The sequence below is a fragment of the Ursus americanus genome, chromosome 34, assembly GCF_024610735.1.
Source record: "Ursus americanus isolate L20-20 chromosome 34, mUrsAme1.1.p, whole genome shotgun sequence".
Lineage (NCBI taxonomy): Eukaryota > Metazoa > Chordata > Mammalia > Carnivora > Ursidae > Ursus > Ursus americanus.
The window spans coordinates 1,103,495-1,118,948 of record NC_142160.1 but is presented as its reverse complement, the minus strand read 5'-3'; the positions used below and the strand labels follow the sequence as shown (position 1 = coordinate 1,118,948).

Genomic DNA, 15,454 nt, shown 5'->3' with positions numbered 1-15,454 from the left:
AGGAGCCATGCCAGACACCCAACTGTTCCCGGTCACGGCGGGCAGAAAGAGCGCGCAGACAAGATGGCACTCTTACAAACTCATTCTAAATTAATGCTTTCAACATCTTTCCCCACCCACTAAACCTCCTATCACAAAAGCCAACGAGAGGCCAAAGTCAGAATTGGGTCTTTTTCTTTTCTTCTCCTCTTAATTCTAAAAAGCATAGAATGGACAAAAATGGGAGAAGAAAAATAGGGTCTGGGCAATCCACAAACTGGACAGAGTCCCCTAAGACAACCACCAAAATCAAGAGTTGACTATATCCCAAACAGTGAAATGGTGTTTCATGGAAAAGCATCGTCCTTGCTTTCGATACACAAAAAATTTTAATGGTTAAATGAAAAAGCAGTTTAAAAATTTACTTTTCTATCACTGAATTTTGACTCTCAGCTCTGCCTAGGGATTTCTGTAGCATTTAAATAATCATTATTCTTATCAGTTCTCGATCTGATAGCTGAGAGAATCCTCAATCTTAAAAAAAAACAAAAAACTACCTTTTCCCCCCAGTGAATGCTGTTTCCCCCTTCTAGCTCTACGGAATCTGGGCTGCTTATGGATGAAGTGCCAGCGGTGCAGGCCGTCCTGGAAGGGAAGGCAGACCTCCAGACCAGAAAGAGCCGAAGGGACAGTGGCGGGCCTCAAGTCACTGCACGTAAATAGCTCTTTCTAAACACAGCCCTAGAAACACCTGGCTTCAGATGAAGGATCAGGAGAAAACCATGAAAGCACTAAGACCTCAAAAGAACCAAAATGAAAGCTTAGGGTGTGGCTGTCTTTCAAAAGTTACACCCTGTATGTTGATCCAAAATGAAAAGGATATGGGAGAGAAGATGAACTTTGAGGAAAAGCAACTTGATGGTGAATAAGGCTTGGTGGGCATACCTGATACCTGGCGGTCTGATTTTCAGAACTGGGATGTCAATACTGATGTAATAATCTAAATAAGAGAAACAGGAAGTAGAGGTAGAGGGATGGTACCACACGCTAGTCAAAGTATTCACAACACCCCTGAGCACAGGCTGGGGACAAGACAGAGCTGCTGGCACCACCAGCTGGGGGCACGGGAGCGAGAGCCTGCCCTGAGGGCCAGCCTTCTGGGGACACCCAGCCAAACACTCTAGAACGAAAACTTAAATTCAAAAACATTACAAATGAAAATAATTTCTGTCTAACAAACAGAAAAGCTTGATCTGCAAAGTAAAGAGTATAATTTGGGGTGGGTTCTAAGTTTTGTTGTCTTATTTACATCTTGTGTTGAAGTCATCAGAAGCCTAGGGCGACCACACATGACCTGGGCTCTGCACAGTCGAGGGCCACTCAACACCAAATTACTGAATTGAACTCAATAATTCAGGGGAACCAGACATTGACTGGGCCCCAGCTGTGGAATACTGAAATCTATAAAGTGAGCCTCGAGCACCCCTGCAGGGAAAGAATGCCTTCGTAAAGAATGGCAAAAAGATCTAAAAGTGAAGGCAATTTGTCAAAAGAGATTATTTGATTACAAATCAAATATTAAAAAAACAAAATAAAAAACAAAACAAAAACTATGTCAAAGGAAAAAAAAAACCTGTACATTAAAAAGAAAAGGCAGATCCAATGATCTAGCTAACTCTGGAAAGTCTTAAACTTTCTAAAGTTTAGTACAGACATTACAGAAAGCAAGTACAGCCGTGCGAACACAGCGACTAACCCAAGTGCACTGAAAAGATAAGCACCCTGAAAAATCAGGGGACCACTTGGAGAAAATTAACGTTGCCAAAACAATAAAGAACAAAAGGAGTTACTGGAAGGAAAAATTAAAAGGAATACGATGTTAAATGCTAAGTAAAAGGGGCACAGGGATGATGGTGTAACACCGTTCTTCAAGTGGCTTTTTAAAGGGGTTTATAATCGAGGAGGGCCAAGACTATTTTTTAGAGAAAACGAATGCTGTTATTAGGAACAACAGAACGAAATGAGAAAAGAATCCTGGCCAGATGTGAGAAAATCCTGAAGACCAAGCCCCCCCCCGGGGGTTCAGGGTCCCCACCTGAAACAAAAGTAAGTTTACTTCCTGATGTGAAAATAAGAGTAAATGCCCCCTGGTAATGAGGGAAAACCTCTATCGGACAGAAGTAGACTTGACCATTTCTGTCACCGGGAAGGATACTGCCTTTGCCCTGAAGGCTCCCAAGTCCGCGGCTCGGTTTTCTAGCCTAGCGCTGTGAGCGGCCCTGCCCAGTGAGGTCAGCCCTCATGACAGAACTCCGAAGCAACGCTTCCCAACACAAGGAATGAGGCTTGTCCATTACCTTGAGCTCCTGCAGCTGGTCAGGCTCATAGAGTTTGGGGGACAGCGCCTGAGCCAGGAAGGCATCCAGCTCCTGGCGACGCAGGATCCGTGCTCCAGGCCACTGCACCATATACCTACAGGTGGACAGAGAGGGTCTGCTGTCAGGATGGAGCGGTCACCAGTCACACGCAGAACCTGGCATCCAGGTTTTAAGGACACTCAGATGACACGTGCTGGGCGGGGGGCACCGAGAGTTCTCCCCCAGTGTCTCTATGCGCGCTGCATGACACCAGCTACGAATGCGTGTCTCATCACCTGGGCTCAACACAATGTTTGCTTTCAGAGTGATTAGAATAGCACACCACATTTGCACAGGCTGCAAAGCAGCTGCTCAGTGATTTCTGATACAACTCACTCTGGTAAGGTATTCAAAGCCTGAAAATACATTTTAAGCACCAATTTACAGATTTATTTATTTCAATTCAAGACTGGATACCAGGGAGGCAGACTCTAGGTCCAAATAAAAAAGACACAACTCCTGATGAAGAGCGAGTGTTGCGTGAGACGTGCAGAGAAGAGGCTCCCGCACCAGCAGGAAAGCGCCAGGGGAGGGGACAGGAAGGGGCCCACGGGACCCGAACTGACGCCATGGCCTCCTGAACCGGTGCCCACAAGCCTTGGACACGCTGACCTCCCAGGGGCAGCCCTGGTGTGAGCAGCCAGGGGTGAAATTGATTTTTAAATCTGAAACAACCATCCGTGCCAGCTGCTTGGGAACCGCCAGGTGTCCACAGTCTTCCTCCTTACTCACCTTGCCACATGCCCTGCCTCTGTGACAACCCCGGGGCACCGAGCCAAGGCACGGCCGCCACAGCCGCCACGGCCCCGGCCTGAGTCTCCCCGAGAGCCCAACCCAGCCCCGCACTCGGCAAACCTGAAGGACGACCCAGTCAAGTTGCCGCTGATCGCTAAAGATAACCTGGGGTGACAGACTCCTGTGACCTCTGACGGGCAGCTCGAGAAGAGCAGAGAGAGCCGTGGCGTGCCACACAAGGCTCTTTCCAGTCCTGTCTGCTGAGGAAGTTCTCTCAGAGCTTAAAACCTAAGTCGACAAACGCAGGAGCAAGGTGGCGTGGAACGCAATTTGGTAACGATCAATATTTACTCGCAGGAATGTGCATCGACAGGCAAAGCAGGAGGTTCTGTCCAGCAGATCAGGACATGTGTTTTCAATAAAACCCCAAGAGAACCCCGTAAGTTCTCGCTAGGTGCCAGGCACCAGTCTACACGAGCACACACCACCTTCAGGCCCCGCGGCCCCAGCAACCCCAAAGCAGGGGCCGCCCTGCCCCACCTCAGAGACAGGGACACAGGGCAGAGCTTACACGCTTCGCAGGAACATCACGTGGTGTGAGGAGGAAGTCAAGGTCAAGCGAGGGTAATTTCAAGGCACATGAGCAGTAGATGCTGCATCTGTACGGTGTTCAGGTTCAGCTGGATGTGTTTAATAGAGGTGAAGTTTCAGTCCTTGAAGTGTCGATGTTGGCAGTGACAAACGCCACATGCCTGCGGGACGACGGTCTGCGTCAGGGCTCGATGCGAGACACAGCAAGTGTGTACAAAGGCACGACAACAGTGGCTGTGGCAAGCACTGTGCTCTGTGCACATCTGGCTACACCTGTATTCAAAGTTCCCTAAACGTAGTGATGAAATGTGCAGAACAGGAGGTCCGCCGTCTCGAGCACACGCACGTGGACGGCACCGGCCTAAGGCCTGCTCAGTGTTGTGTGGCCACCCCACTCTGTCACCCTGTGTGCCCAAGGGACACGAACGCCTCCCCAGCACCCCTCCCCATGTTCCTTTTAAAATGATGAATGAGGAAAAACGCATCTTGGGCACAAGCTAGTTCTGTTGGTAGCAAAGACCCAGGAGATAACGCCCGACCACATTTGAAAACAACTGCCACGAATGCCAGCAAGTCTGTCAGGGTTCCGTGGACATAGAGCCGACCACATGGGCACCGTGTCTCCTGCTCACAGCCCCCTCCCCATTCCCTGCACTGTCCCCTTCTAAGACCCTCCCGCTTGGCCTGGACGAGGATGGTGGCCTTCCAGACTTTAGTCCACCCTCTTCCCGGTTTCCAGCTTCCTGAATACAGCGACCTCTTCTTGACCACTCTCACTTGTCTCTCGAGTTTTGATTTTCAAGAGGTGAGCAGCCGAACCTGAGGCCGGAACCGGTTCTGTCCAGTAACAGTCGTCTGCTGGGCACCCACAGGGCCGCACAGCCTCCCCTCCCGGGCCGACCCCAGGGCCTCAGAGGCACACATCAACCCTCACCCCTCCTTCTGGACCTTCCACGCACCACGCCCTCCAAAATGTGAGGCCTCAGACTCAGCCCACCCCCACAACCCGAGGTCATGCCATGGAGCCAAAGGGGGCCGTGCAGTGTGCCAGTCACCTGCCTGTCCCCAAGCAAAATACAGAAGGTAGAACAGACTCTCTTAGTGGAAATGGACCAGACTGTTTACTGGTGTCCTGGCCCTGAAGCCCTCGGGGACTTGTCCTATGAACTGCAGTCCCTCACCTCTCCCTGACTTCGTCTCCTCAACCAGCTCCACCTCCTCAAGACCTGAAACCATGAGAGGCTCTCCACGCAAGAAACCCCAGGTATCTGCCCATCTCCGCAGACAAGCAGGTCACCTGCCTCCCACCAGAGTGCTGGCAAGCCTCTTGTGATGTGGCCAGTCACATTTACTAATCTTCCCGAGTTCTAAAATGTGTATATTTTCTATAAACAACTACAAAAAAAACCCCATAAAGATTGTCTTAAAAATGGGGACCAGCACATTCCTGAAATCTGGAAGACTTTACAAAGGCCGGGGGTGACGGCCAAGGAGGGACCGTAAGGACGAGGGAGGAGACCAGGTGAGGAGGGTGGCCTTGGGTACGGCAGGTGGTGTCCTCTCTCCAGGTTGGCGGACAGTCAGCCGTCCGCTGGGGTAAAGGCCACACACTGATTTAAACTTGGAAGAGAGAAATACATTCAACTAAATTTCTTCTTGCTAATTTGACCTTAGAGCACCAAAATCTTCATCTCTAACGTTTGGCTATATATATATATGTATTTACTGATAAAAACAGGTCCATAAATGAATTTTCCATTCGAGGAAAACAGAAGATTCAAAACAAAGATTTAGTCTCTCCCACAAACCAATCCTCAATACACTCGTGTCAGTCAACCTCAATTTGGTGAAGGAGAGGCTTCTACATGAGTCACTGACCTTAAAGCTGTCATGAATTTAAGAAACGTCAGGAAATGAACACTTGACTAAAGCTCTGTCCTGTTGTCAGCCAAGGGTAAGAAACAGGGGAGTCGGGGACCGGGGAGGAGGGACACACAGGGTTGGGCCCCCAGGCTCTGCCACCAGGCTCAGAGGCCGCCATGTGGGCAGGGTCCAAAGGCATGGGGCACCTGCCCAACAGAAACACCCCAGGAGACCTGACCATCTCTACGCCAAGGAAGCAGGGCTGCCTAGAGAAAGAGAAGAAGCGAGGCGCTCCCAGGATGATGGAGACCTGTCAAGAGAACACATAGGCCAGCCTGACTCGGCCCCAGACAGTGACAACAGAACACCACATTTAGTGATGGCAGGAGTGGCCTAGGGGCCACTGAAGAAGGCAGAAGCTGTGAGCCCATGGAAGTCTGATGAGGAACAGAGTGTTTACACGAACAGCCTCCCACGAAACATGTCCTAGCTACAAAGGGGACACAGCAGCCCCACTGGAGAAGCCCTGGGGACACCCGCCCTGCCTCATGGTCAGGATGCAGGCACGCAGCCCACGCAAGACCACAGTAACAGAGGAGCGGCCACACCTTCCAGAGTTTGGCGGAAAAACCAACAGGACTTTACCTCCAGACATAAAAAGAGGGTCTTAAACGGACCCTGAAGTTTAGACAGAAATAAGGCATGATATTGATTGATTCTGATGACTATATTGTGCTTATATCAGAAAATGTCCTTGTTTGTTTGAAAACCATACTCCAGTATGTGGGTTAAAAAAAGGCTCTATTTTGCCCAGGCCCCATCACCTCCCGCTCTGCAACCACCAGTTTCTTCTCTGTATTTAGGAGTCTATGTGTGTGTGGTGAGCACTGATGATGTGCACGACTGTTGAGTCAACATGCTGTACACCTGAAACTAATATAACATATATTAATTATACTTTAATTTAAAAAAATCAACTCTTAAACAAAAAAAACTCTTTTGTACTGTACTTGCAACTTTTTCCTAAGTTGGAAATTGGTTCAAAAAAAAAAAAAACCCCTCGAAAAACTTATGAACCTAATTCAGGTATGCATGCCAACACCAACACTGTCCACACAGGCATTCGGGGCCTGTCAGCTGAGGGCACGGCAGCAGGCAGCACCCAGATCCGGGTTTCCAATCCCTCTTCAAGGGCAGGAGCCAGCCCCCTGGAGAGGGCAGGGTCCAGGGTGAAGCAGGGAAGATACAAGACGAGCCTCGGCATCTTGTGGTACCAGAAAGGAAGGACATGCTGGGGGAGAAAGGACACGAGGACCCACTGAATGAGCCCATGCGGCCCGAGCTAAACAATCTGAGCAACCAGACAAACAAGGGTACAGCAGCTTATAACCTAAGACCCAGACAGACAACAAGTCCGTACCAATGCACACACGGCTAAAAGAGGTGCATTTTCCCTACAGAACTCCAAATAACACATAACGTAACGTGTATAGCCTTCAAAATCTCTAATGTTTAAAGGATAAAGCACGTTTAAAATCATTGTGACATGTTTATCACAGTGTGATTTCATGTTTAAAATCAGTTACACGCGTTACACATTCACCAAATGGACCCATTACATGAACATGCCGTGAGGACTGATTCAAACACACACTGTGTTGTCATCACAGACATGATATGGGATGACACGGCCCATGCGTGTCTCACATGGACGCACCTGGGGGCGCCCGACGCACCTACCGTAGGACGCAGCACAGCACCGTGAGGTGGGTGGGCACGCTGGCTGGGTTGAGCATGGCTGGCGTGTCTGACCTCATGCAGGCCAGGAAGGCCCTCATCCTGCGGTTCTTGTCCTCCACCGCCTTCCCCAGCCACAGCCGCTTCAGATTGGGGCAGGTCCACTCCCTGAAGGCAAGCGCTTCCACCAGCTCTGGTGTCTGCGGAGACTTCCCTTTGTAAGCTGCCCACTCCTTAATGATCACGGGCGGAACTGGAGGAGGGAAGAGCAGAGGAGAACCATTTACGCCCAACTTAGCCACCGGAAGCCGAAACAAATCCAACCCCCAATCACCACAGTCTGAAGACGCCACCGCTCACACCCCAACGCATGCTCTCATCAGCAAGCCAGCGGCCACCAGTCCTCAGGTCTAGAACGCTCTGTCCCCTACACACTTCCGTGGCTCAACCAGATTTCCATTCAGGCCACCGATAAGTTTCTCCTCCATCGAATCATGACTTGATTTCCCCATATAACTAAGACGTATAAATCAAGGATGTTGGAAAAAATTTATTAAGTCCATTAAGTTTTAATAATAACTGGTAAAATTTACAGAAGTATGTGATTATCATGGAAATCCAAAGGAACTCCAATTTAGATAACTAATCTTTTTCTACATAGACACTTTCACTAATCACATTTGAGAAATAACATGCACTTGGTGCCACTTTGCCTGAAGGTCCCCTTTAACAGACACACCTGTTAAACTGTGTTTTTAAAGATTAGTAAGAATAAGCTCCCTGCAGTGAGACCCCAAAAGCCCAGTAAGGCAGCAAACGGAGGCAAGATTCAGTGTTTTGAAATCCCGGTGATGTCAGCACACAGTAATTCTATCCAGGAAGACTGAAGACAAAGCATAAAATTCCCCATTTCACCTCCAAAAAGGCAAGAAGGTCTAAGCTGATCTAATACAAAATAGTGGCCTCTTCTCCATAGTTGTCTTACCGCTATTCAAGTCCGTTAATTCTTAAAGCGCAAACAAGCACCTTTTCCCACATAAGTCTGAATCCAGTATGATGGGAGTTACAGTGAAGACATGGCACGCCACAGGGACTGAGTTCCAGTGTCTCCTTGCTGCACTGAGGGGACAGGCCGATGCTGGGCTCCGGGTGTGCATCTACTAGGCCACGAAAGCCCATTTGGGCCCAAGACCACCGTAGCAGAAGTGGGTCCCAGCAAGCGGCCAGTGTGACCCACCCAGAACCAGGATGGCACTGGGACTCCACTGTCCTCTTCCACCAGGCCCCTCTACCCAAACGACGCACCCCAGATGGGCTCACTTTCCCGAAAGTACCACCCAAGGCAGACGGGAGACTGAAGGCCCAAACCCTGACTGGTGGAATGACCAATGGACCACCTGCAGCTCCACCCCGTCCCGCCTGCACAGGGTCCTGGAGAACGTGGGAGGCCAGACACCCGGACACACAGGGCGTCAGCAACAGGACAGCCAGCTCCGCACACCCAGCCCCACACAAGGCAGGGAAAGGGGAGCTGCTGTGGAGCCCTGGGACCCCCACCCCCAGGAGCAGGCTGCTGGAGCAGGGTCCAGGTCAAGACAGCTCCCCAGGATTGTCTTCTTACAAAAAAGTTACTGTTTTGTCACCAGGAAAATCCCTTTCATTCACATTTGAGTATCTTAATGTTTAAATACTAAAGAAAAATCTAAAACACGTAAAACACTTAAAGTCCATCAAGTGCAAACAGATACACATGTATATATAAATACATGCGTCTTTATATTCAACCATATTTTGAGACGCCAGACACGCACCCACGCAGTCCCTGTCCTTGGACTCACAATCTAGCCCCACGCCTGCCAAGCCTCAGCACACGTGGCACGCACACCGGGCAGCCGTCACCACCACAAGGCCCAACTAGTATCAGAGGCTGGCAGTCGTCAGCCCCTGATAAACAGGCCAAGGCTGGTCACAAAACAAGCCCTTAACCAGAGGCTGCTGGGTGCCTACTGGTTAAACCACAAATTTCCTTTCCGTGCCAAAAAAAGCCAAAACGCACAGATCTATTTTGTAACATACTCATTTTGGTGGCAAAGGTTTAAAGGCACTGATTAGATTTTATCTCCGGTTGTAGGATTAGCTGATCTGGGTTCTCTCACTTTCTCCCCACCACACATGCACACATGCTCACACGTGCACGCATGCTCACACAAGGTGGCTGCCCAGCACCAGGTCTCTGATCTGAGCTCTCTCCGGGAGGCATTCCCACTAAGTCCATCTCCACCTCTGTCCCCGCCGTCCTCTAACACCTGCCACGGTCATTCTACTTTATCGTGTCCTGCTTTCATCTAGAAACAGCTTTGGGTAGCTCACTCTTGTTCTTGAGATCCAGGCCCCACAAGGAAGGGGGGGTAGGTGGGGAGGATGGAGGCAGCCTCTCACGCCTGCCTGTCCCCACCCCCTCTGGGGCTCCCCAGACGGCTGTGCACACGGAAGGCTTGAAGGGTCCCACATGTGCCCCAATTTCTGGGTGAGCTGCTGAGCACATATCCTTCCGGCTGGCAGAGGCTGCCGGGAACTGCCTGGAGATATGGCTGGGGATACACTCTGCACCCACCAGGAGCAAGGAGGGCAGGCGCTGTACTCCCAGTGAAGGAGGGTCCTGTGCGTCACTCCCTCTGTCCTTCTAAGTATTTCTGTTGCCTATCTCCATTACCCATGAACAGCTCAGATCTAATTTAGAAAATCCAAGTGCAGGAACACAAAAGTTTGTTCCGAGAGCAAACCTGCTCCTGACTTGCTCAATCTTTAACATGTGTGTATCTGCTTCTGGAAATCTTTTCACACACCACCACTTAATGGTGGTGGAGCCTATGGCCAATCACCTCATAGGTATTTACTGAGCATCTTCTATATACCAGGCAGGGGTGGGGAGCGGGGGAGGCAGGGGAGGCTCAGGGGCCAACCCCCACATACCACGCCACACCCAGGGTGTCCTCAAACCCTGAGGCCCAGCCTAGGGACCAGGCACCACGGAAAGGAGCCGAGGACTCACTCTAGCACAATCTTGAAAAGGAAACAGGCGCCTCCCGCCTGTAACGTGGCTACAGGCTACAAGCGTGTGAGGTGGACCACAGTTAACTCATTAAAGCCTAGTGCTAATAAAGGATCCCAGGGATGTCAGTTTCCAGGGTGACACGTGGCAGCCCCTGTGTACACATACACGCCCCTGCCCGGGACGGAGGGCTCAGGCTCTGTCACTCCACTCACAGGGACAAACAGAAGCCGAGGAGCTAACAGCACATCCTCTGGGCTCCTGTGTTTGCGAAAAGCACTGGTTACATGAGGATCACACACAGGGAAGCCAGGGTATTACAGCCCCTGAGCACACACATCTGGCACTCAGACAAGAGCACTGTGATCGGTAAGCATGGCCGTGACGACCCCATGTTGTAAGACACGACCTCATGCCCAGAGGTCGGCGGACCCAGCCGTGCCATCAGCAAACATTCACTACAGCTTTTCCACCCTTTCAAGCAGACTCGCAAACACTGAACAGGAGACTGTCTCCGCTCCCTCTGCCACAGCAACACTGACATCTGCAACAACAACTCCAGGGTGCTGGTTTTCTGTACTAGTAGAGGCTACGTTTATAATGCACCTTCTTTACGCAAAGTACCTACCTCTTCAAAATACAAGCTGGGACCGACTACACGATTACGCTTAAGCTGTCGCTGAGAACCCAGTGTTTCCCTCAGACGGGAGTCATCGTCTTTGCCGTCACATGCAAACCCATGGCAGCCAGCTACCTTGCAAATCTGTTTTAACGCTGACTGGGATCCATCCCAGACCAGGAATAATGAAAATGTTTCATTTTGTAAGCCAACTCCAACCAACCAGTGGTGGCTGCCGACAGAGCCATGTGATGAAGAATGCCTCAGCCTGGGGCTGGCGCCTCGTGAGCACTAGCCGTGCCCGCTACAGGCTGTGTGTGCAAGGGCAGCATGCACGCATCACGGGTATGGCTGAGGTTGATGGAGACAAGCCGCTCCCACGACTGTGGCCAACGGGGCCTGTGGTCTGTGGGCAGGGATGCGTGTGTGTGCGTGTAGGGGGGAGGACCACTGCACTTGCCGAGCCTCACGGTATAGAAAAACAACAAAGCCACACAAATAAGTAAAAACAAAATCTGGTTCTTTTGTATCTCCGCAGAAACAGAAAACTGGGCACGAGGGCAGCTGTGCCTTCCTTCCCACAGGAAGCCAACACATGAGGTGGTGGGGTCCAGCTGGCTCCACTCCCTTGTGCGAACACGGGTGGGCGCCCTCTAGGACTCGCGGCGGCGCGAGGCCCCACAGGCTGTGGAGCACAGTGCTCCTCACACGCCCACAACAATGCCCGCTTCACTCTCCCTGTGCACACCGCTGCTGCTGTGTCAGAACGCAGGCGATCAAGAACCTACGACAAAAACGGCTCTGAACGAGGGCCACCAACTCTGCCACGTGGAGCCTCCTGCCCGTGCAGCTGCCCCTTGGGCTCAGCTGCTCACAGGTTGGTGAGGAAAAGGCAGTCGCTAATGCTACTCCTAGAAAGCTTTGTAGAGGAAGGAAATTCAGATAAATATAAACAGCCTTCACAAAACCACAGGGGAAATGGGTATGATAACCAAATTTCACACATATTAAAATAACGCACTAATATTGATCATATATTGTTTTATAATACAATCCACAGTGAATCAATTTTACCTCTTTTTAATCAGCAGAACTAATTACTCGGCACAAACAAAATTTCTAAAGCGAAAGCAAATTGGACCACGAAGAAATCCATGTTCCCTTTGGCTTTTCCTATTTAGAAAGTCGGGACTTTCATCTCTTGTGTCTGTATCTTATATCCCTTCACTTTCTACAAGCCAGTTTCTCTTACTTAATTTTAAGGTCCTGGGGAGTCTTGTTGAAGAAAACAGAGGCCAACTTTCATCAGGGGACAATATTTGAAAATGTGCCCATCACTGCGCTTTACTTCCTGGAGTTTTACCTCCTCTACTGTGGCCGAGGAGTCTTGTTACCCTGCAGTCTTTTTGGAACCAGACCCCCTTTCTTCCTGCCCCTCCTGATCTCCCTAGCGGGGTGAGGGACAGCCGAGGGGCACCCCAGGGGCAGCAGGGCGGGAGCTTCATGCTCCAAGCCTCCAGCCAGGCAACTGTCCCTACCCAAGTGCCAGAAGCCTCAAATGCAGATCCTTGGACCCACCTCACCCCAAAACAACTGCCACTGTCCCCACCCAGAACACGGGGCAAATCATTTGTGCCAGGTCCGCGATCTTCCACGTGGCCCCTCGAGGGGCCTGGAGACCCATCTGGTGACTTGGAGCAGCTTACTGTCCTAATAAACAAGCTTCTGATGAATTTCCTAACAGCAAAACAACGAACTCAGGGACGGACACACAGAAAATAAACTGCCAGCATCTAATTCAGTATGACTTTCACAGGCCAGAGTTTTTAAGGATCTGAGGGTGGATATCCTGCTTTAATCATAGGACTTTAAAAATGAAACTCTGCTAAATCACATGTGAACTAGAGCACTCATTATAGATTATGAAATGCTTTATCCTATGTCTTGATCAAGAGACTACATTTCCGGGGGCGCCTGGGTAGCTCAGTCGTTAAGCGTCTGCCTTCGGCTCAGGGCGTGATCCCGGAGTTCTGGGATCGAGCCCCACATCAGGCTCCTCCACTGGGAGCCTGCTTCTTCCTCCCCCACTCCCCCTGCTTGTGTTCCCTCTCTCGCTGGCTGTCTCTATCACTGTCATATAAATAAAATCTTAAAAAGATTAAAAAAAAAAGAGAGAGAGAGACTACATTTCCGGGGTGCCTGGGTGGCTCAGTCAGTTAAGCGTCTGACTCTTGATCTCAGCTCAGGCCTTGGTCTCAGGGTCATGAGTTCAAGGCCCTGCAATAAGCTTCACGCTGGGCATGGAGCCTACTTAAAAAAAAGAGAGAAAGAGACTACATTTCCAAATGGATATGTGTCTTAAATGTGGTAAGAGTTCAATATTTTTAAACAGTATTCAATATCTTAGACTTCCATGTGTCCTCTGACTGGCTCTGACAACAAAGCCCCCCTGGGGAGCCTCCTGCTGTCACAGTGAACGCGTCGAACCTGTGTCTGTACACACAGCACACTGGCACCATGCTGGACCAGGAGCCTCCTCACCTGCTACAGAGGACAGGCTCACCTGGGACCCGCGGAGTGGAGAGCGGGGCCAGCGGGCATCTGAGAAACAAACCTGCCCCAAAGACCTCATGGTGCACGGTCAGCGCTCTATGAAATCTCCTGCAAAGTGCCACTGACTTCATTTCAGCCACATATGGTCTAAGAGTGGCCAGGGTAAAGCAAGGTTTCAACAGACTCAACTTTCAAACCTTATCGACTTGGACTCCTAAGCAACTACTTCCAGCATGACCGGCATCGCCGTCCTCACCTCATCCACAACCTCAAGGGCTTCCTCCCTAAGAACACCAAAAGGCGCCATCACCTACGACGTATTTCAGGCGGGAAGCCCACGGCAGGGGCATCACCGCACCAGCGCTGAGTCAGCTGGGATCTAAGAGCGGGCCTCAGGGAGCAGTCCTCAGGGAACAATCATAATGCACCATTAACGAGAGGTGTAAGGTCACCAGCACACGCACGTTCGTCTCTTGCACAAGGTTTGCTCTCAGCTGCCAGCGTTCAGGCTCAAGGCTCACGAGAGCTCATAAGGACAAACTCCTCGCTGTGGAGAGTTGGCACTCCAGTTAGCATGGTGATCAGCAAATAAGAGCACGCATTACTGACCTGAGCACCTTTTCTAAGGCTGTTTTCCCTCCATTAAGACAACCAACACCTGAAACAAATTCAAGTGTATCAGGTCCCCAGAAAGACCAAACAGACCTGGGTTCTAAAGCCACTCATTACAGAGCTAACGACGGTCTCTTAACCTGTAGACTCAGAGGTCCAATGGACACATCTTTCTACCTAGAGGTTCACCGTTATCTGTAATGTACATGAATCATATACTTCTCTAGCTGCCACTGATTCCCAGGGCTAGTTCACAGCTCCTTTCCCACTGCCTCAGTTCAGCCACCTGTCCCTACCCAGCCCACCCTCCTGAACTGAAATGTCCCACCCTTCCCAATCCTTCAGTGGTTCCCCTGTGACTGACAGAGAAGTCAGAACCCACTTTCTTTCATCACCTGAGCAGAAAGACTGCAATGCGCTCATCACCAACCTCCCCCAGAAACTTAGCCGGGGGCGCCTGGAGGGCTCAGTCGGTGAAGCGTCTGACTCTTGGTTTCAGCTCAGGTCATGATCTCAGAATCGTGAGATCGAGCCCCACATCAGGCTCGATGCTTCCTGCGGAGTCTGCTCAAGATTCTCTCTCCCTCTGCCCAACCTCCTCAGCTCTGTCTCTCAAAATAAATAGATCTTTAAAAAAAAAAAAATACATATTATATATATATATAAGAAATTCAGCCAGTCAACACACCCCCATACACAAGAGCTTCAGAGCCCATCTGTACCATTCTTCTTTTTCTTCACCATCCTGTCCCTACACCCTCCCACCTGTCCTCTCTCGGCGAGCGCCAAGCCCCCCAACGCGGTGTGCGTGCATGCCCAGCCCTGCACCACAGTGCACTGCTCTCTTGCTTATGCACAGAGGGTGCTGGTTTATGCAGTGAGCGCCGTCCTGTGCCTCCTGCGTCCCCTACTGCCTGCTCAGGGGCCAGCCGGACACCCGCACCACCCAGGTACGGAACAAGCAACAAGGGGGTGAGCATGCTGTGTGCTACAGGGCTGTACTACACGCCTACAGCAGGGCAGAGACCAGCTCTTACTTCCTGCCGTCCCTGGCACCCACAGTTCACCTGTGACGCAGAACTCAGTAGATGGGAGGAGCGCACGCTGCCCACCACTGGGGGTGCGCACAGATCACAGCAGCCCATCCAGACTGTTCTACAAACCTGTGGACACTGCAGAGGGCACCCATCCTGGAAAACCCCTGGGAGTGTGCTAAATAAGATAATGATTTCTGGAACATAACCAAATGAGAAAAAGAACAGCTTTCACCACAAAAGCCAAAATGCTGCTCTGGAG

At 50.7% G+C, this 15,454-nt stretch overlaps 1 protein-coding gene across 3 annotated transcripts in view; it reads right to left on the bottom strand.

The window, feature by feature from the left end:
* The window catches only part of FAM120A (family with sequence similarity 120 member A), a 93,797-nt gene that overhangs the window by 15,767 nt on the left and 62,576 nt on the right, over positions 1-15,454 (bottom strand). For all 3 annotated transcript variants that reach the window (XM_087858772.1, XM_087858773.1, XM_045772598.2), the window contains exons 11-12: positions 7,326-7,575; positions 2,337-2,451 (exon numbers count right to left, since the gene is read on the bottom strand). In XM_087858772.1, coding sequence (XP_087714898.1) covers positions 2,337-2,451; positions 7,326-7,575 — 365 coding nt within the window. The remainder of the gene's footprint in view (positions 1-2,336; positions 2,452-7,325; positions 7,576-15,454) is intronic.